General features: G+C 48.6%; 1 protein-coding gene across 2 annotated transcripts; it reads right to left on the bottom strand.

Moving 5' to 3' along the window:
- Positions 1 to 13,794: 13,794 nt before the first annotated feature.
- On the bottom strand, positions 13,795 to 19,262 carry Sapcd2 (suppressor APC domain containing 2). 2 transcript variants are annotated; one of them, XM_034507750.2, is made up of 7 exons: positions 18,593 to 19,262; positions 18,086 to 18,172; positions 16,074 to 16,186; positions 15,301 to 15,447; positions 15,050 to 15,157; positions 14,851 to 14,961; positions 13,795 to 14,778 (listed from the first exon to the last, which is right to left on the bottom strand). In XM_034507750.2, exons 1-7 carry the CDS (start codon positions 19,164 to 19,166, stop codon positions 14,650 to 14,652), a joined length of 1,269 nt encoding a protein of 422 aa, XP_034363641.1. In that variant the 5' UTR covers positions 19,167 to 19,262; the 3' UTR covers positions 13,795 to 14,649. The 2 variants fall into 2 exon arrangements, with proteins under 2 accessions (XP_034363641.1, XP_034363642.1); XM_034507751.2 differs by lacking the exon at positions 18,086 to 18,172 and having other exon boundaries at positions 18,599 to 19,262.
- Between the last annotated feature and the right edge of the window lie 3,043 nt (positions 19,263 to 22,305).

The raw sequence follows: 22,305 nt of genomic DNA, 5'->3' as shown, positions 1-22,305 counted from the left end.
ACCCCCTGGAATCCATCCCCAGTGCTTTAGGGCAGGACTTGACTGAGGGAAGAAGCTCCCTCTCCCTACTTCCTGTTTTGGTTTGTATCTTTTAAGTGATTGGTTACTTTGGTTTTAGACAGGGCCTCATCATGTAGCCAAGACTAACCTCAAACTCGAAATCTTACTTCACCCTCTTGGGTAATTAGAATTACAAGTGAGTCCTTACTATGTTCTGCTTTTTAAAAAAGGTTGTGAGATGGTAGCAGCTGGAGAGATGGTTAAGAGAGTGTACTGCTTCCAGCTGATCAGAGGGAGCCCCATCATCCATGTTGAGGGGCTCACAGCCAGCTGTCTCTCCAACTCTGGGGAGTCTGATATCCCCTATGACCTCTGAAGGCACACCCCTCACACGTGCACAAACCCAAACACAGACATATAGACAAAACATAATTAAAAATAAAAAAATTAAACTCTAAATTAAAAAAAAAACCTTCTCTAAAGCCTTATTATGGGAGCTAGAGAGATGGCTCAGTAGTTAAAAACACATACTGGCCAGGGAGTGGTGCACACCCTTAATCCCAGCACTCAGGAGGCAGAGGCAGGTGGATGTCTGTGAGTTCGAAGCCAGCCTGGTCTACAGCGTGAGTTCCAAGACATTCAGGGCTACATAGACAAACCCTGCCTCAAAACGAACAAACAAACAACCCCCAAGTCCACATATGGCCCTTGCAGGGGACCATGTTCAGTTTCCACAGCCCACACGGTGGTTCCCAATACCTGTAACTCTAGTTCCAGGAAACTGACACCCTCTTCTGTGCTCTGCAGACTCCTGCACACACCGTTCACATATGTGCACTCAGCAGCACACACAGAACACATAAGAAAAATAATAATTAACTAAAAACCTGTGCATTTTTCTTAGACTTACCACTGGTACATTGATTTGATGTTGCAATTTTAAATTTCTCAAGATTTTTTTCTACTGTTTGTAGAAATTCAGGCGACTTTAAATTTTTAAATGTTATAATTATTTGTATGTGTGCGTGAAGTTGGAGAACAGCTTTCTGGAGCTGGCTCTGTCCTTGTGCTGTGGCATAGAGGACTAGAAGCCAGGTCATCAGGCTTGGGCAGAATCTGCCCATGAGTCGTCTCACTGGCTCAACTCTCAGTTATTTTTTTAACACAATAATTTTATTTCACACTATATGGTACATCTAAGGAGCACATCATTGAAATGGCTTCCAAATCACAATCATTTTGATGTTTGTGATGGTTTGAATATGCTTGGGTCAGGGAGTGGCACTGTTTGGAGGTGTGTCCCTGTTGAAGTAGGCGTGTCACTGTGAGTGTGGGCTTTAAGACATTCATCCTAGCTGCCTGGGAGCCAGTATTTTGCTAGCAGCATTCAAATGAAGATGTAGAACTCTCAGCTCCTTCTGCATCATGCCTGCCTGGATGCTGTCATGTTCCCACCTTGATGATAATGGCCTGAACTTCTGAACCTGTAAGCCAGCCCCAGTTAAATGTTGTCCTTTTTTTTTTTTTTTTTTTTGGTTTTTTGAGACAGGGTTTCTCTGTGTAGTCCTGGCTGTCCTGGAACTCACTCTGTAGACCAGGCTGGCCTCGAACTCAGAAATCCGCCTACCTCTGCCTCCCAAGTGCTGGGATTAAAGGCGTGCGCCACCACCGCCCGGCAAATGTTGTCCTTATAAGAGTTGCCTTGGTAATGGCATCTGTTCATCCCTACTGTTGGGGGTCGACTTTTAGCAGAAAGCGGCTATCAGCTTTGCAGCCATCTTGAGCCATATACCCTGACATGAGACTTGTATTACAATAGCCTACAACAGCTGAGCACACTCTGATAATCTTGGTTTAGTTACCTTGAGATTAAAGGTGCGTGAGATTAAAGGTGTGTGAGATTAAAGGTGTGTGACTTAAGAGTGACTTAGAAGTGTAGAGATCAGATTTAGAGACAAGACCTAAGGGCATGATTAAAGGTGTGACCAAAAGGCATGGCTTAGAAGTGAGACATATAAAAGGCAGAGACAGAACAGAACAGAGAATCAGACTATAGAGAGAGAACCAGACACAGCAGAGAGAAGACAGGTAGCAGGCACTTGGAAGAGAACTTGGAAGAAGTAACTTGGAACTTGGAGGGACTAGGAGCTAGGGACTAGGCACTAGGAACTCAAGACTTAGGACTTAGACTGAAGAATAAACGGGATTGAATCACACTCTGTCTGGTCTCCATTCTTCGAATCCGTCCTCACTCTCTCTCTTGCTGAACCCTAACCCGAGGACCAGAGCAGCAGCTTGGGTCGGGATACAGTGGCCGCCCAAACGTGGGTCGGCCCGGACCTCAACATTTTGCTTGGGCCAAGACATTTTTTGACCACCCCAACGTGCGGCTAGTGTGGACCCCAACACCCTACTAAGTACAACCCTAACTAAGGTAATGTTCAAGCACACCCTAAAAGTGTTCTCAGTTAAAGTATGAAAGATTTTAGGTACTTAACATTCTGAGCTGAGTTGAATTGGTCTCAGCATAATTTTTTTCAGTTAGATGAGGTTTTTATTTTTGTTTGTTTGTTTGTTGAGACAGGGTTTCTCTGTATAGTTCTGGCTGTCCTAGAACTCTCTATAGACCAGGCTGACTTCAAACTCAGAGATCTGCCTGCCTGTGCCTCCCGAGTACTGAGATTAAAGGCACTACCTGGCTTAGATGAGCTTCATAAGTTCAATGCTTTGAAAAGTGAACAGGTTGTAGTGATGTCAGTGTGTGTTCCAAAGGACGCTCACCATAGAGCCTCTTGCCTGGTTCTGGTCTACCCATATGGCTTTGGGAACATCAGGTCACACTTGAAAGGGTCTTGGCACCATGGTAGTCACACACTCCATTCTTTCATCCCTAATTTCGTAGTCACTAATGCTTTCCAATGGTCAGGAGTGCTTTTAGCAAGTGCTTACAGCCAGGCATGGAGACACACACACACCTGAGATTCTTGCACTCACGAGGCAGGTTGCAGGCCAGCCTGAATTCTAGACTAGCCAGGCCCACATAGCAAGAGTCTGACTCAAAGGGTTGAAAACAAACTCATTTCCAGGTTCTCCATCAGGACCTACCTTCTAACTGTCGACGGTAGCTTCTGGGTGGCCAGTCTTAGCTGTCTGCCCTCATTTGCAGCATTATTGGAACAGGATGGTCCAAATCAGCAGCACAATGATTTCCTCCCAGTTCTGGCTTGTCTGTCACTGTGATAGTCCACGAGTGCTCACCCTGATGACGGCATCTCTTACACACATCCTGCTTCCAGGGCTCACCGTTGGGTCCCTGTCACTCTAACACCCAGGATTTTTGTTCCTGTGTCCTAGATCTTCTGTGTCTGAGGGATGGCACTGAAGTTCCATGTGTTTCTCCTAAGGGACAGGTTTGCAATGTAAGGAACTTTGCGTCCCTCACTTGTTTAATTGGCTGTAAAGGACCTTTCCTTACAGTCGCCATTTGGCCTCCCTAGAATTCAGCCACTGTGCACAACACTTTCTTTTTTGCGTGTTTGTTTTGTCTTGTTTTTCAAGGCAGGGTTTCTCTGTGTAGCCCTGGATGCCCTGGAATTTGTTCTGTAAATCTGGCCTTGAACTCAGAGAGATCTGCCTGCCTCTGCCTTCCATGCTGGAACTAAAGGAATGTGCCACCACTGCCTGACCCCTCCCACTTTGATTTTTGAGAAAGTTTCTGAAACCACTTTTGGTGCCATAGAGAAGCCACCAACGTCACAAAGCATCCCAGTGGATTCTTAATCTAATTAATTAATCGACTAATTGACCACTAGAGGGTCTCAATTGATGCCCAGAATACTCTCAAATTTCTGGCCTTGACTAACCCTTTTGCCTCAGCTGAGGTCACATGTAGCAGTGTCCCAAGGCTAGATGTATTAACCATGATTGTGTCACCCTTGTTAGAGCCTCAGTGCTTCTGTTTTATGGGTTTGACTGTTTTGCCTGCATGTATTTATGTGCACTGACTGTGTGCAGTCCCCTTGCAGTTGAGAAGATGACATTATAATCCTTGGAACTGGTTATGAGCCATCTTGTGGTGGTAGGGTCCTAATGAGAGAACTTAGGGAATTGGGGTGGGGGGGCAGTTTAAGGGGCAAGCTGTGGACAGCCAGTGTACTTGGACCGGTATCCTGTAAATAGCTGTGTCCCTTTTTAGGGACTTTTCAGTCCCTTTTTAAATAGCTGTATTACAGGATGGACACTGCTTCTGACTGGGGACTCTCTTCTTACCTTGCACTGGAAACCAGAAATCACGTAAATTGCCCTTCAGATAAAATTAGCTGGACCTGCCATGCAGGCCCAGGGGATTCTCGTGAGCCCACAGTGCAGAGCAGAAGCTGCAGGGGACAGATTCTCCATGTGACAGCACTCAGTGAAGAGTTGTCAGGACTTCATGAAGAGCCTGTGGGGGCCAGCAGCAGTTACGGGAACTGAGGTGCACGGAAGGCCGTAGGAGCCAGATGGACCAAATTTCTTGAGGAATGCCATGGGAACTCTGAGGAAACACCATGGCCACAGGAGTTCCATGCAAAAGAGAAACACCTGTGAATTGGGATATTTAAGCAAATAAGCCTTTTCCTCCCATATTGCTTTGGCACACTATGTCTCATCACAGCGGTAGTTACCCTAACTAAGGCAGCAAATTCTTGATTTTAAATGTTTCTTTTAAAAAATGGGCCGTCTCAGAGAAAAAGTAAACAAGATAAAATGATAAGCAAACAAATTTGATATGGTGCATACTTCTGGAATCCTAGCTCTTGAGGGCAGGCAAAATGCTCCTGAAATCTCAGGTCTCAAAGGCAGGTAGAAGGTTCAGGAACTCAAAGCCAGACTCACACAAGTATGAGATTTAGGGCCAGGCTGGGATCCAGGAGGTCTTTTATACAAGTAAGGAAAGAACATGTCTTGAATTGACCTGGAAGTGGTTTTCTGGAGAATTATTATTTTGTGTGCCTGGCCATTTAAAGGACCCTATGCCCTTCACTGTCAGTTGCCTCTTGAATTCTGGGAATAGGAGTGGATATAAAAAGTGAGCAGAGACTTAGAGCTAGGAGTCGGATTCAGGTCTAGCACAGAGGAGGTTCCAGGAGACAGAAGACAAAGGTCAGAGAGCAGAGTGAGAAGACAATTGGTGACAGCTGAGCCAGGAGACACTGTTAGGAGGCACAAGAGCCCAACGTAGTGAAAAAGGAACTATAAAACAGAAAAGCAACAGTTTTCTTCTTTCTCTTCTTTTTGACATTTTTAAAAAAGTAAGTAGCAATATTAAGAAGACATAGAATGCCAGGCAGTGGTGGTGCACACCTATAATCTCAGCACTCAGGAGGCTGAGGCAAGTGGATCTCTGAATTTGAGAATAACCTGGTCTACAGAGTTCTAGGACAGCCAAGGCTACACAAAGAAACCTTGTCTTGAAAAAAAAACAACAACAACAACAACAAAAAAGAAGAAGAAGAAGAAGAAGAAGAAGAAGAAGAAGAAGAAGAAGAAGAAGAAGAAGAAGAAGAAGAAGAAGAAGAAGAAGAAGAAGACTGAGAACAGAGGGTCTCAGTGCCTTAAAGACTCCCTGGGTTCCGACTGCTGGCACCATGTGAGGCCCCAGCACCCAGGACTTTCTTTGTTTCTATATTTTTGCCTTTTGCACAATGGTGGAGAGAACCATTCAACAGTCAGCCTGTTCAGGTGGTTTCTTGCACGTTGACGTATATATTTGCATTTCCTAAGCATCATATCCTTAAATGATCTAATAGCTCATTTTTTTTTGCATTTATTCATTTGTTACATGTGTGAGCGAGTGCATGCGTGCCTGACTCAGAGCCAGCTTTCTGGAGTTGCTTCTCTCCGCCCACCACCATGTGGGCACCAGGCTCTGAGTCTGACTTCATGTTTTCATGCACGTTTTGAGGCACCGATGGATTTTCTTTGTCAATCATTAATGTAATTCATTGAAAAAATATTAAAACAGCCTTGTGTTCCTCGTGACTAATCAAAGTTGAATGCAGTCCATATGACTCCAGGCTGGGGACACATGTTTTTCTTTCTTTGCAGAAAAAGAAAAACCCTGTTTGTTTTTTATTAAGATTAGGTTAACTTCTTACAGTTACTTTCTGGATTAAGTGTGCTTAGTATTGGAGTCTCTACTGCTTGAATTTATGATGTGAATGCCAGTAAACACATGTGCAGGCCTGGCATTTTCTTGGCATGATATTTTAAACTTTTATTTACTATCATTTCCGTTTCTTTGGTGGTTATATGGCTAGACAGGTGTTCTATTTCTTCTTGAGCGTTGATTTTGATTTTCTTAGAAATTATCCACTTGAAAGGAATTGTTACTTGCCTGGTGTGTGAGGAGGCCAGAGGAGACTGGTGTTCTGGATAGCTGTAAGTCACCACGCGCTTCTCTGGAAGTTGCTCGTGCTCTTAACTGCTGAGCCATCTCTCCAGGTCCCCTCTTTCATTTTTAAATGATCCTGTATTGACAGGTTCTAGAGATGATGCCTCTTGGCCCTCCACAGCCTCACTGGTATGGGCCTCTCAGGTAACTAGAGGACAAGTGTGACCAAGAGACTAAGGAGCTTGTTTGTCACCAGTCATGACAGTTTCGAGCACAGCTTTTATCACAGGACAGCCTTGTGCAAACATCGCTGTCTCACTGTGACAGTCAACCACCCCGTGGCTGAAAGGCCTCTCTCACCAACCTTTCTAGCTAAGCCCAGGCCATCGCCTGCTCTTAACTCCTGATCCCATGGACAGTCTCCTCTGTGTCTACTCATGGTATTTCATGACTGTTCCATAAATGGAGTGAGGCATATAACACTAACCAATACTGTGCTGGCTAGATTTAGGTCAACTAGACACTAACTATAGTCATCTGAGACAAGGAAACTTCTATTGAGAAAATACCTTTGTTCAGAAAATACCTTTGTTCAGATTTGGGCAACCAGGGAATGATGGTAAATGCCTTTAGTACCAGAAATCCAGAGTCAGAGGAGGCAGATCTCTGAGTTCAAGGCCATACTGGTCTACAGAGAAAGTTACAGGACAGCCAGGGTTACACAGAAAAACCTAAAACAACAAAAGAAAACACAAAGCAAAACCCCCAGCAACAACGAGAAATTCTTCAGAAAAACTGTGTGGAGGAAAATGTTTGTCAGAGGCTCACAAAGGTAGAGAGAGGCTACAAATGTAACCCACACCGAGCAGGTGTACAGGTGGATGCATAATGTTGCAACCTTGAGTTCAAAGGCAATCTAGAAGCAAGACTTGTTCTCCTCTGAGAGTCTTATCTTTTAAGACCATCATTCTAACCGGTGACACTCACTCATGTGATAGAGGACAGTGTTTTTTACTTAGAGCCCGCTGAATTATATATTAACTTGATATTAATATTAAAGCAGTATTTGACCAAATAACTGGATACCCTAATATAGTCAAGTTGACAGTTAACACCATCATATATTGAATATGAAGTCCAGTGAGCTCATTTTTATTTAAATTACTAATTGTTATTATTTATTATTATTGTGTGTATATATAATGGGGGACACATGTGCCACAGTACATTTGTGGAGGTCACCGGACAGCTTTGTGAACTCGGTTCTCTTGTACCTTTACACAGGTTCTGGGGCTGAAGCTAAAGCAGCTTGGTGTGAGAGGCAAGCAGAATTCAGGCCAGCAGGCTTGCACAGCAAATTTTAACCTTAACCACTGAGCCGGATTTTAGTCTTTAAAGCAATTACCAAACTATTTTACATGGTGGCAGCTGGTTCTGGAGCACTGAGGTTTTCTGAAAAGCTATACCATATGCACAGCTGCATGTAAATGACAGAGTCCCCCACCCCCACCACGTGACCAGGGTGTTTTGTTTTTGCTAATCTCATTCAGCGCTTTTGTGTGGCTCATTTATTCTGGAGTGCGAGCGTCTCTCTGCGCATCCTCCTTGGAGGGACAGCTATGTCCACTGCATGCCCCAAGAGAGATTCCAAGTCCAGAATTATTATCTCCCCAGAGAATCGCTTATTATTAGGTAGTTGTCATGTGTTATAATTGTTAATATCTCTTGCCTAAAAACCTATTTGTTTGCCCAGCATGACGGTGGGTGCCTTCAATTCCAACACTGAGGAGGCCTGGAACTCAGCATTCTACTTAGGTTGACCTCATGAACTTTCAGAGATCCCTTTGCTCTTGCCTGTGTGGGATTACAGTATGCACCACTATGCCCGCTCTGAATGCATTTTTTAATGTTAAGTGACTTTCCTCTTCCTCCCATCTTCATCATCCTTTAGAAAGCATACACGGTGTAAATATTTGCCTAGTTATTTTAACAGACATACTTTGTGTAGCGAGTATGACTGAGGAGAACGGTCCTAGAACAAGAGTGAGGCAGAGAAGCATCCAAACCCCCAAAATCTTATTTTGAGACCTGCAGGGTAAGGATTGATTCTTCCCTATTCTTGTCCTGCATGCCCCAGGGTACGTAGCATCATGACCTCAGACCTTCTTGAGGAAGTCAGTAACCTCTTGGCCAAATTATAAGTTTAAACATCTGGAGTTCCCCTTCATGCAAATGAAGTATTCCCAGCACCTCAGCCCCAGACAATAATGTACTCTCTCCCTGAAAAGCCCTGCTGTTTTACAGACTGTCATCTAAGACAGTTCTTCCATCTCACATCTGTCAAGATGTAGCCTTAACTGGCACACCGTCCTGCTTATAACAACTTAAACACCTGAAAGGGACTGTATCACTAGTGGCTCCTACTTGCCATGCCTTGCTTGGCACTATAGACATCACATTAGTTTCATCTTGCATTTTCTCACAAGATAGCACTGCTGCTATTTAGGCAGTGTTCAATAAGAGGTCCTTATTTTAACTATTCTTGTGTGCAAGTTTTAACTGTATGTATACCTGTGAATAGAAGTACATGTTTATGAATATGTGGGTGCACATGTGTACATGTACCTATGGAGGTCAGAGATTTACTCTGGGTGTCTCATACTGACTTAGAACTTATTAATTAGGCTAGGCTAGCTTATCCAAGAGCCCCAAAGATGCTCCTGTCTCCGTCTTCCCAGCACTGGGATTACAAGCGTGCACCACCACTCCCAATTTTTTATGTGGGTGCCAGGGATTGAACTCAGGTCCTTGTAATGTGCAACATGCACTTTACCAACAGAGCCATCTCCTCATCCTGTGTGCAGGTTTTCAAACATGTCCATAGAGTATTAGATGCCTGGCAAGGGTGTAGCATGACTATTTTCTGTGCCTGGCCCTTTAAAGGTTCCCTAGTAGCTACTCAACTGACTCCTTGGGAATGCTTAGCTGTTAGAACTGCTTGACCTTATGCCCTTTGGGGACTTCTGGGAACAGGAGAGGAAAAAAAGAAAAAGAAAAACAAAAAACAAAACAAAAAGCCAGCAGAGGCTGAGAGAGATTGACAAGGATGGGAGTAGGATTGGAGGAGGGTCCAGGAGACTGGGGAGGAGGGTTCAGGGTCAGAGAGCAGGGTTAGAGAAGACAGCTGAGGAAGAAAGAAGATTAAGTAAGGCTAGCCAAAGGAAGAGAAGATGAGAGGAGGGGAGGGGAGAATTGAGCAGAGGGACAATGGGAGAGGGTGAACCAGGAGAAGCTGAGCTGAGGCAGAGAAGATACTGTTAGGAGACAGAACCCAGGAAGAAACCAGACAAAGTAGAAAAAAAAAAAAAAAAACCTACATGGCGCCACTTTTTTTTTTTTTTTGGTGGGGGGGGTGTCTGGGACAGCCTACCTGTTGATATAGAAAAGACTGGCAAAAAGAAGAAGAAGAAGAAGAAGAAGAAGAAGAAGAAGAAGAAGAAGAAGAAGAAGAAGAAGAAGAAGAAGAAGAAGAAGAAGAAGAAGAAGAAGAAGAAGAAAAAAAGCTACAGTGGAGTCCAATCCCCTGCGTCCTTAATGGGCTAGGCTTCAGGACTCAGTTCACATACATGTCGGTTACACTGCCCTGCAGTTACCTTGGCTAAACTATCAAGCAACTCCAAGTCAGAATCCCCAGGCCCTCCACCCCCAGACACCACATGAAGTTTTCATAGCTGGGTGTGATGGTGCAGGACTTTAATCCCAGCACTTGGGAACTGAGTTCAAGCGAAGGCTGAGTTCAAGACCAGCCTGATCCATACGGTGGGTTCCAGGACAACTGACTGTCATGCAGAGAAACCCTGTCTCAATAAACAAACGTTTTTTTCTTGAAACAATTGGAGTTCACATGCTCTACACCCCCCCTCCTTTTTTTTTTCTTTTTTTTTTGTTTTTTTTTTTTTTTTTTTTCTGTTTTTCGAGACAGGGTTTCTCTGTATAGTCCTGACTGTCCTGGAATTCACTCTGTAGACCAGGCTGGCCTCGAACTCAGAAATCCGCCTGCCTCTGCCTCCCAAGTGCTGGGATTAAAGGCGTGCACCACCACTACCCGGCTGTTTGTTTTGCTTTTGAGACAGGATCTTGCTATGTAGCTTTGGCTGGCTTAAAACTTGATTCATTTGCCTCTGCCTCCCAAGTACAGGGATTAAAGTTGTGTGCCACCATATAGGGCCATTTAGTTTAGTTTAATTCTTGTGTGTATTAGCGCTATTCCTGCATGCATGTCTAGGCTGATATTAGGTACTAGGAACTGAACCCATGTGCTCTGGAGGAGCAGCTAGTAATCTCAATAACCAAGGCATCTCTCCAGCCTAAATAATGGATTTCTTAATGGCATTTTATACATGCGTGTCAATATACTCTGTTCTCAACACCCCCACACCCCAGCACACACACACTGCCCACCCACTGCTCTCCCCCACATAGACTGCCCTCCTCCCTCACACACACACATTGCCTCCCCACCCACATAAACACTGCCCTCCTAGCAGCCCCTGTTCCTTCTGGCTAGTTCTCTTTCTTCCTTAGGTAAGTCTCTTCTGTTTTCTTGCCACTCTGGTGGGTTTTGATGGGTGATTTCTTTTTGATCATTGCATTCCTTTTGTGACCTTGTAAAAGCAAGCTTGAGCCTCTCCTTCTCCAGTTACTGGAATTTGCTGGTGTCTTAATGGTTAGAACCCGTGGTGGACAGGCAAGTCTAACCTTCTGACATTGGAACATGATATCTACAAGATGTCACACAAATCTCATGTTCAAGAACAAGGGGAAAAAGAAATCCCATCAGATGAAACCGTTCAGGGAGATATGGATGGCCATGGACAAAACACCAAAAACTTATGCTGAAAGTAAGCTCACAATTTTGTGTCAGGCGGCATTCAGAACTATCCTTGACTGTATACAGCCACACAATGTTAACAGGGCTGCAGGCTGGACACACTGAACACTTCTAGAAAGCTGTATGTCAGTTCTGTCTGCCCATCCTCTTTCCCTGTCCAGGCTGACTCAGGACATCCAGCCTCTCACCCATCAGCCAAGGTCCTGTACCTCCTTCACTTTCTACAGCCTTGGTTTGGGCTGTTTCTGGATCGCTTCCTAACCTGTCTAGAAATGCACAGTTCTGGCTGGGACGAAGGGTTTTGTCTGATGTTTAGTTTATTTGGAGAGACTTTCTGCAGTGTTTTCATTACTAGAAGTTCTACTTGATTCATATTGTTCGACATCCTTTTACTCTATTGAAAGGTAACACCTTTTGTAAAATAAAGAGTACAGACTACTTACTATTCCTTGTTCACATGTTCAAGAATCCCTCTATCTTTTTAGATATCTAAAGTGCTATTAATATTTACTGTGCTCACTCTAGCACCCCAGCATCTCCCCCTCAGATCTTGTCTTTTGTTGGCTTCTGTGACCTGTGTGGTTTTTTTTTTTTTTTTTTTTTTTGCCTAGAGAAACTTGTCTCCTCAGAACGTACTCCACACAAAATGCTTGGCACCTGTTTGTTGTATCTGCGTTTCTCTCAACCAGGGCACTTTCCCCTGAGAACAGTGAAAGATGTCTCTAGACAGTTTGGGTTGTCACAACTGGGAGTCTATGTGCACAACCAGCACCCAAGGGTTAAGTATGCAGTTCCTCTCAGGAAAGACAGGGAAGCCTGCAGGAGAGGCTTTCTACTCTATACCACTAAGGCTGGGGCTCCATGAGGATCTGCACTGGCCTCTGAGAGTGCCTCTCAGCCTATCAGGACCACTTAAAACTCTCCCTCCATAGTGGTGGCGCACACCTTTAATCCCTACACCAGGCAGAGGCAGGTGGATCTCTGAGACCAGCCTGGTCTAGAATTCCAGGACAGCTAGAATTACACAGAGAAGACCTGTGTTTGAAAATAAAAAAATAAATTCTCCCTTGAGGTCTTTAGGGCCTCCTAGGCAGTCTGGCTCCAGGCCACAAACTTCTAAGAAACTATAGTATTATAGAAACCACAAGCATGTTTCCCACCCGCCTTGGCATATCAAGACTGCAAGGCTATATTTGCTGAACCCCCATGTGTCATCCTGTTTTAATTTATCTCCTGGCATGTGAGAGGTCTCCTAAGGAATGCCACCCTGGAGCAGAGGTTGTGTTGTTCTGTCTCTCACCTCTGACCCTGTGATGTCAGCAGAGAAGGCAGCTCTTCAAGGTGTGACAGACACTTCAGAGGATGAGATGCCCATCCAACTTGCTACTGGTGTCATTTTTCTGTATGTGAGGACTTCAGACGGGGTTTCTCCATGCAGCCCTGGCTGTCCTGGAACTCACTCAGTAGACAAGGCTGGCTTTGAACTCAAAAGACCCTCCTGCCTCTCTGCCACCCCAGCCACCACCTCCACTGTGGCATGTGACATGAGCAAATTTAAACAGGACATAGTGTGCAGAGAACGGATTCTGCTTTGTGATGGAGCAGCTGGCTTGAGCAAAGCCAAGAGGAACCTGAAGCTGTGATTCTGAGGTGGTCTGGCCACCTGAAGATCTTGGCAAGGCCCAGACCTTGCTGAAACCTGTCTCTATGGGATGGGCGGAGTCAGGCAGGCCCCAGTTCTTGATATGTCACAGGATGCGTCTGGAGACTAGTGTTCCCAGGACCTGAGGGATAGGAATGCCAAGCCATGGAATGGAAGAGTACAGAGGTAAAACAAGGAACACAAAGGAAGCCATCTTGGGAGGTGGGGGGGGGGGAAGATCCAACCTGTTGCCATGGAGACCTGTCTCTAGATGGCACTGGTCTAAGGCAAGTTCACCTGGGTAGGCTGAGCTCAGAACACAACAACTTTTTAAAACTAACTTTCATGCCCGGAAACTACTCCAGTTCCTGAAGTAGATGGCTTGGGTGCTGGACTAGCTTGTACCTGACCAGGTTGCTTTGCAGACCAAACACAAGGGGTCCATATTCCACTTTGGAGTCTCCAGGCCACAGAATCCACCTGCAACGTTACAGTGCTTTTGATAGTAAGCACCTGGCTCCACCAGACCAGGCTAAATAGATTCTCCTCATCCAGTCTGCCAATGGGAGAGATGAGGAGAGAAAAAGTGCTATCCAAAGGCTCGGCTCCTCCTGCGCACCCGGACCGCTGTTCTATGGCTGAGTCAGCGATGGCACGGCAGAGCCACGCAGGACATTAAAAGACGCAGATGTGCTGGGTGTGGTGGCACATGCCTTTAATCCCAATACCAGAGGCAGATTTCAGAGTTCGAGGCCAGCCTGGTCTACAGAGTGAGTTCCAGGACAGCCAGGGCTACACAGAGAAACTCTGTCTCGAAAAACCAAAAAAAAGAAAAAAGAAAAAAAAAAAAAAAAAGAAGAAGAAGAAGAAGAAGAAAAACCAAAAAAAAAATGTATATATGGTGTATTCTGCCCACAGCACACTCCATGAATTGGCTGGGAGGCCCAAACTTATCCATTTGGGGGCATAGGATCTCCCTATGGGGATGGCCACAACCTGAGCTACCTTGCTGCCGTCTTTCCCCAGACAGTTAGTTTTGGTAAGGTGGGTAAACCAAGCTATTGGCTTACTTCTAGGAGCCACACTAGCCTGGTCCATTCTTTCTCAGCCTCTGTTACACACAACCCCTGACTTTGTGGCTCTCCAACAGGCACCAACAGAGCCCTCTATTAGATGGCCCCTCCTCCTCCCATTTCATGTCTCCCTTCTGCTCCTATCTGAGCCACAATCACCTCTCTATCATGGCCCTGGGGGAGAGAAGGAACCCTTAACCTCCTGGTCTCTGGGCCTCCTAGCCCACCCTCAGCACAAAAATCTACTTGCTCACTCTCTCACTAATAATACCACGGTGAGACAGAGGGCAGAGGAACCCAGTTCAAACAGTGGCCCCTGCTGGGCATTATGAGAAATACAGCCCAGTGTGACCAGTACCTTTAACTAAACACCAGTGATCCTGGGGACCCCTGGAAGAGGGGTCAGGACAGCTGTAAACACGCCCAGTTCTCTGTCAGGGCTGCCTGAGATCAGGTAAATATGAGGATGATCCTTCCCACTGACAGTGGGAAGCTTCAGGCAGAGCACATCTCTGAACAGCACCCAAGTCGGCCATGGCTTGGCACTCCTGTCCCTCAGGACTCCAAGGTCTAAGCCAGCTGCTGGTCTTCAGTCAGACGACAGGCTCCCAGCAGTGCCATGGAGCTGAAGTGAAGTCTGTGTGCACTCATCCTAGAGATGTACAACCAACTAGATGAAAGTGGAGTCCAGAGGCCCCGAATCCTGCTGGCTGAGAGCTCGGACCTCAAACAGCTGCTTGATGAGTGCAGACTTCTCCTGCTCCAGCTGCGTGATGCGCTCGCTCTTCTCAGTCACCTCCTGGGCAGGCGGGCAGGAGGTGGTCAGGGCTTGCTGGGCCTCCAGCCCCAGCCCCATCTTCCCACACCTCACCTGAGTGAGAAGCCGGTTCTGTTCTTTCAGCATAAGGATGGTCTGCTGCTGCCAGACTGGAGTTGAGGGTGAGGTAGGGCCCAGGGGCCCCAAAGAGGATGAAGGCAGAGCCTGTGGGAGTACACAGTCAGCCAGGCCTCTCCTGGCATAGCTTCCAGAACAAGGACAAGGGGTGGCAGGCAGCCTCCAGACCACTCACTCTGCCAGAACAGGCTGCAGTCAACAGCTCCCCCAGGCATCGGGCCACCTCCTGTACTTTGGGCAGCAGCCTCCCCAGAGGGCGGGGGCTTCCTTCAGCCCCAAGGTCCTGGAAGAGAAGCAGGGAATGCCAGGCCATGAGGAAATCCCTGCACCTGACACTCCTGTTCCTCTCAAGTTTCAGCTCAGAGCCTAGAGGGAGCCCACCCAGGGTAACGTGGGTCCTGTTGGTAGGGGTGGCCCGGCACTCACAGAGGCAGCTCTACTCTGGCTCAGGCGGCGTTGACGTTCCTGCACACGCTGCAGCTGCTGCTGGTACCATTCTCGGCCCCGAGCCATCATCTCCAGGCCCTGCAGCAGCACCTCCTGCTCCTGGTCTAACTCCTTCATCTGCTTCAACTAGAACACACATGTGCACATAGGAATGCACTCATGCTAGCAAGAAGATTGGCACTATGCACACCTGCACACACCTGTGTGCTCCAGGAGCTGCAGGTGTGAAAGTTGAGACCCGTGCACAGGAAGACCAGCACACAGACACAATTACATCAGCACATGTGCAGTCTGCAAATGCACACATGGAAAGCACCAGCTTATGCAGGGAAGGTTTGAACTTATGCCTTGGCGAACATAGCCCAATTCCTCCTCTTTTGATGATGGTGGTAGTGGAGACTGGCCTCTCAGCCCCTCTGTTGAGGCTTCCCCAGGGCAATGGAGTGACTAAACAGACTCAGTACGTCAGCTTAAAGTAATCGTGCCTTTTGTGCACTAAGCTGGCCTGCAGAGGTGAGCCTAACATGGTAGGCAGAGCAGGACCTCACACTCCGGCTCCAGGCGTCCCTAAGAAGCCTCTTCTCCCTCTGCCTGACTTTGTCTGTCTTCCCTTAAGCCCAGGAAGGGAGAAAAAGATTCATGACTAACCAGTTTTCCTAGAGAGATTCCCCAAGTAACCAGGCTCATGGATTCTCCCTGGTTCCCAACCTTCTGGACAACATAGAGTCCCTCAGAGTTCTGGCCCCTCTCACCAGGCTGCAGTCCACACCGTTGGTGATGGTATGCCTTCGACGCTCGCCTCGGGCTCGCAGAGCCTGCCGGGTTTCACCTGTGCCCATGTCCAGGGTCTTGCAGGCTGCTGTACCTGTAACAGACAGTCAGAGTCATAGCTTAACTCTGGGCCAGCCGAATGTCCTCATAATCTCATCCTGGCTCCCCAGCCCTTCCAGACTAACCCCCCAACCCCACCCCAGTTAACTCTGACAGTGCAAACCCCAGGGACCAGGCCTGTGCTGGGAACCTCTGTCAGTACTGACTCCTGAGTGTGCTTTTGCTTTATCTGTTGACTTTGTGTCCAGCTAGGACTTGGTCTCCCCTTGCTTACCCTGCCTCCCTCACCTGCCCTGAGAGGTTGGGGGGCAGGGAGCAGAGGCAGGGAGTCACCCAGTGCCTGACAAAACATATCAGATACTTATCAAGAGTATCAAAGAGTAAAGGCTAAGAGACAAAATGGATAGGCCCTGGTGTGGTGACCCACGCCTTTGATCCCAGCACTCAGGAGGCAGAAACAGGTAGATCTCTGTGAGTTCAAAGCCATCTGGCTTACGTAGTGATTTCCAGGACAGCCAGAAGTATAGAGAGATACTCTGTGTCAAGAAAAACAAACAAACACCCCCAACAACAAAAACCAAACAAACCAAACAAACAAACCAACAAACAAAAACAGATGGGCAGGGAGAACCCTCTGACTCCCTCCACACCTTTCTCAACTGCACCAGGCCTTGTGGCACAGCACCTGAAGTGGGAAAACTAATTCTTCATTGGTGATGGAGACCTAATTCTTGCCCAGAAGCAACCACAGTATAAAGCAAGCTGTACATATATGCAGAGGCAGTGCACATATTTGCCAAAGACTCCTGTGAACATAGTATGGAGGGCCTCCCCACTTACCAGAAGTGGGGTGCGGGTAGTGGGGAAGGCAGCTTCCCTCAGGCCCTCCAACCTTGTCTCCGGCATCAGGACCACCCCTGAGGCTAAGCCATAGGAGTGAGTGGCAGAGGGACAATAATTGGCTCAGATGTGCATGACAGAGACTCTAGTCCCCAGCAGGCCCCAAAGTTCATGTCCCAGCCTGCTGTGCCCAGTGGCCTGCAGGTTCAGGGTGAGGCAATGAGAGCTGCAAAGAAGGATGCTGCCTCCAGAGGGCGGGGCCAGAGCAGGTACTGGCAGTGAGTTCTAGGAAGGAACTGGGACTTGTGCCTAACTCGAACAGAAAGGGGGCATATACCATCGGACTGGGCGTTTGAGGCAGTATGTGTTCATGTGGAGCTAAAGTGGCTCTGAGGCTCCTCCAAAGCGAGCTTTGTCAAGTATGCCACTATCCTTATCTGGACCTTGGCTAACATCTAAAGAAGTTAGAGCTAGAGCCAGCTTTAGGCTTACAAAGCAATGGCTAAATATTGCCCAGTCATGGTCCCTGAGCACATGGCTTTCAGGAGTAAGTGACTCAGGGCCATACAAGGTAAAACAGATCTGCATCACAGACAAACCCTGAACCTGTCCGTTACACAGTCCCATCCCAGGGCTGACTTCAAACTCACACCGAGATGACCAGCCATGCTCAGGAGCAAGGGAGTTAAGGCCTTGTTGCCAAATCCCTGTTTTGAGGTGGTAGGATATGGCTGAGGTAGGAGAGGTCTAGTGAGGCTGGCAGAGCAGTGGCCGGTACCAAAATGGACTGGCAGCTGCCTGCCACGAGTGGGCAACCCTGACAGGGCAGTGCACAGGATGAATGGGGAGCAGCGTTGGAAGAGGGTTCCTGAGAACCTGCCCCCACGCTTGGGCATAATGCAGGTCCTGTTCTCAAGGCAGACAGGGGCTATTCAACAGGCTCCTGTCCCTGCCAACTAGACCGGAAGGAGGGAGAGGAGCCTGCTGGACTCCCCAGAGACTGTGGTCTCTGTCTGGCGGTGTATCTGCAACAGCACAGCACAGCAGTTGCTGTGGGACACACACACACACCCTCCTCAACATCATACCCAACCTTCTTCAGCACTTGTGCTAGGTGCTCCTGTGCTGCCTCCTCTGCCTGGCTGGAGAAGCAGGCCGGGTAGTCTCTGCAGGGTGGCACTGAGAAGGACCTTCAGGACAGGTTAGAGCATGAGGGCATGAGCACTTTTAAGAAGAAACGTGTGCATATGCAAGCTACGCATAAATGAGGACGAGGACCCAGATGTCCTCGGGTCTAGGACAGGGACAGCAGGCACATGTCTTCTCTCACAGCCACACATGTTCCAATGCCTAGCTCAGGTTTGAGACAGAGTGGACTTCTCCTGGGTGATCAGAGTCACTTACCTGCCCTCGGCCCTGGTATCAGGCCTCTGCCCGTAGCTCACACAGGCACAGGCCAAAGCCCCTATCCATCCAGGTGGCCCCAACCTTGCTTAAGAGGCTCTGGGGTGTCCCCATAGTCATCCCCATCTCCATCCCTCAGTCAAGACCCTGCCGATTTCTAGCCTGGAATTACGAGGTGGGACTGAGAGTCACCCAAACTCACTGGAATCCGCGCTAGGGATCCGCTCCAGCGCCTTGCTCAGGGGCCGCTCGGGCTCTGTAGGGCAGGGCGCCGCCTCCACCGGGACACATAATAGCTCAGGGTTCCGGGAGGTGCCACCGGGGCCAACAAGAGCAGGGCGCGCACTCGGAGGCAGAGGCTTCCTCTCCAGGACAGTCCGCGGCTCATCGGCCGGTGCGAACATCAGACGCTGCTGCAGGGACGACTGGTCCCCAGGCCGGGCCGCGACGCGTGCCTGATCCCGCGGGCCGCCATCGGCGTTCAGCAGCGAGGTGCGCAAGCCCGCCACGAAACGCTCGAAGGTCAGGTAGCCACTGGCCGGGGCCACCTGGCGCAGGCCCTCGAGCACGCCGCAGGGCAGCTCGCGTGCGTCTGCACCTTGCCAGCGGGACTCGATCTCGCGCAGGTGCACGTAGCCGCGCTGCCGGTCGTCCAGGATGTCGAAGAGGGTGCGCAGGCTCTGGAGAAAGGCTCGCGGTAGCCCCTCAGTGCTAGGAGCGGGCGCAGCGTACGATAGGCGGCCACGCTCGGCCATCGCTGCCACGGCCATGGACTCCCAGCTTCCACCCGCGTCGGTCCCCGCAAGACCAGAAGGCAGAACCTGCAAGGCGACGCGCGCGGACCGTGGCGACAATAGCTGCTGTTTTTGAATGGAGCTCTGCTCGCCGCCGCGTCGGCTTTCATTAATATTCACGGCGGCTATTGGACGAAACTGGCCCATCTGCTCCGGGATTGGCTCGGCCGCCAACCAGTCCCAGTTTGATTTCTCCTGCAGTAGGGGCGGGCGCCCACACCACCCCGCCTGCAAGTGGGTCCCGGGAGACTTGACGAGAAACGGGTAGAACCAGCCAGAGTTCCCACCGCTACTGCCCACGATCCCCCTACCTCCACGTCCACCATCCCTCCTGCCTCAGAAGAACCTTTTCTCTGGTTCGTATGCGCTCCGCCTTGCCAGCCACTTCTCTGAGGGGCGGAGCGTGGGGCCCTTCATAGATCTTGTACCTCAAGTAGCCTCACAAGTAAGGATAGAGTGTCTAGCCCCTCCTGCTCTCTTCGGTCCTTTACACTGAGGGTCCCCTGGCCCTAGGCGTCGATTGACTCTGGGACTCCCTTCTCTTGCATGAGGAACGCCCCAAGAGGATTATAGGCTCCAGACAGTTGGGCGCTCTCCTTCACTGAGGCCTCTGTCCCTACAACTGTCAGCTCTACCTTTGGTCCTTTGGGACAGTCTGTCTTGTCCTGCCAACTATAGGACAAAGCCAACTTGTCTTCTGTCCCCAGATGCCCATCCGGTGACCAGCTCCCTTGATACTCTGGTCCTTTTTAGGGACGTCTGTCGCCATCATTGTGGCCTCACAGCCCGAGCTTAGCTCTGCAGTGGGACCATTGGGCCCTTCAGTCTCGATTCTAGGCCTTAGCTGGCATTCTTGACCCAGAAGCCCATCTCGGGGCTGGCCAGGAGCGTCCCCTAGAGGCCAGGGAAATCCTTAGGATGCCTCGCCCCCTCTGCCAACTCATTTGCCTGTCCTCTGTGCCTACACCTGCTCACCTTCCCAGACTTCTGAATGTCACTGAAACAAATGTAGCCCCTGAGAACAACCCACCTGTTAACTGCTGCCTGTGCTTTCTAAACAGACTCTTCAACAACGTTGTTAAATCAGGCCCTTAACCCAGGACTCCCCAACACCCCCCACCCACCCACCCACCCCCGCAAATCTCCTCAGGCCTCTGGCAATAAGGTATGTGTCTCAAGCTGTGGAAGCAGCTTCCCTGCCCACAAATCCCCTGGCTCCACATTTCTAGGGGTTGCTCACTCACAATTGTTTCTATTTGTCCTGAGACAGGTCTTACTGTGCAATCCTGGCAGGCCTGAAACTTGCTAGTAGAGCAAGCTGACCTGGAACTCAGAGCCCCTGAGTGCTGGGATTAAAGGTGTGCACTACCACACCCATCTCACCCAAAGTTGTGCTTCATTCATAGTAAGGTATTTTGATGGGCCCAGAGCTCCCCGGAGCTTAGCTACCCCTTTGGGGGCAGACCTGGTCAAAACCCTCTGATAGCTCACATTTTAATCACCTAGTCCTCAGGGTGTCCATTCATGCTCCCTTTCTTTCAGCCCTGGGCTACATGAAGAGGGATATCCTCTGTATTGATTGAGTGCTACGAACCCTTCGGACTTTGCCCAGGCTCCTGCTTCCTCTGCCCCCACGCCCAAATCTTTTTAGATGTTTTTACTTTATATGCCCGGCTGTAGTGACTGCTTCCCATGAATTACTATGATGTTTGGGGATAAAACAGAGCCACCCCAAGCTAGCATTGGTCTGAAATATAGCACTCGGTGGATAATAAGCACACAGGAAGTTGATTTGGTGAGGGGATAGTGCAAATGCCATATTGCAGTGGGGCACCGAGCTAGGATGGAGCCTTGAGGGTTCCTGGGACAAATGCATAGCTAGGCACAGGCATAGCCACCTACATAAAGTGAAAACAACACTGCTCGGTACAGCAAAACCAGTGAGACTCAGCCCACAGCCCTGGTGAGCCGAGGCCACTTGCAGAGAAGGTAAGAGCCCGTGGGTTCTAGGGAGGCTCAAAGGCCCAGCCTCTGCCTAGGCAGTGACAGGCAGCTGACAGTCGCTGGGGAAGGGACTCTTATTCCTTAGCACTGGAGCTCTGCTTGCATAAAGAACCTCCAACTGACATTCATGCTGACAATTCTGATTAAATGCAGTGGGACAAACACACACACAATGACATGAAAGCGTGAGGGGCCTTGTTAAGAAGAAAGGATTTGGGAGAAGGAAATGAGAGAAGATGGTGGGGGAATATGATCAATGTATATATATATATATATATATATATATATATATATATATATATATATTTCTGCAATATATATATATCATTGGAGATATAATATATATATATGTATATATATATCTCATTGGAGATTTTATACACACACACAAACACACACACACATATATATATATGTTGTGAAAACAGTCATTTTTTTAAAAGGACATAAAAGCCTCTCACTGTCAAGAGCACAGGAGAAGGTAGCTGAGGCTGGCCCTAGGTCTCTGGGCTTCCCTATGACTGAGAGTGGAATCAGTGCTTAGCTCTGAGCTCAGGACAAAGGTAGGGAGCCCCATGTCTTTTTTGGCCCTGTGGCATTCAGTTTTTCTGCTACCCCAGGGAACTTCCAGAATTCAAATCAGGGACTATGTTCTCACGGTGCCAACCACACGCCTTGGAGAGAAGTGTGCAGACAGGTCAGAAGACTCCAAGGCTTCTTGATGTGGCTCGCACTGTCGTGAAGAGCCAGCCCTGCTGCCTAGTCCCTGACTGCCCTAGGTTTTCCTGGTCTCCACTCTGGCCTCAGTTCTCAGTCCTTGACCACAAAATGTCAAAGGGGAAAGCCCTCCTGGCAGGTGGGACAGGAATGAGTCCAGCAGAACTTCGTCAATCTTGCAGCCATCTGTACCCTTTCCTGCCCAGGGAGGCATAGTCTCCTCTTGGAAATGCTTTCAGCTATTCAGACCTGGGAGTCTGACCAAGGGTCTTGATCTCCACCCATACCCTGAGGCATAATTTAGGGGTCTACCCTGATTTAGGAGGCCCATAGGGCATGCCTGACCTGTCTCCCTAGATGCTTCCATACCTGCCTGGCCCCAAAGGCGATGCCA

Source organism: Arvicanthis niloticus, chromosome 6 (assembly GCF_011762505.2).
Source record: "Arvicanthis niloticus isolate mArvNil1 chromosome 6, mArvNil1.pat.X, whole genome shotgun sequence".
NCBI classification, from domain to species: Eukaryota; Metazoa; Chordata; class Mammalia; order Rodentia; family Muridae; genus Arvicanthis; species Arvicanthis niloticus.
This window is presented reverse-complemented; position numbering and strand designations above follow the sequence as displayed.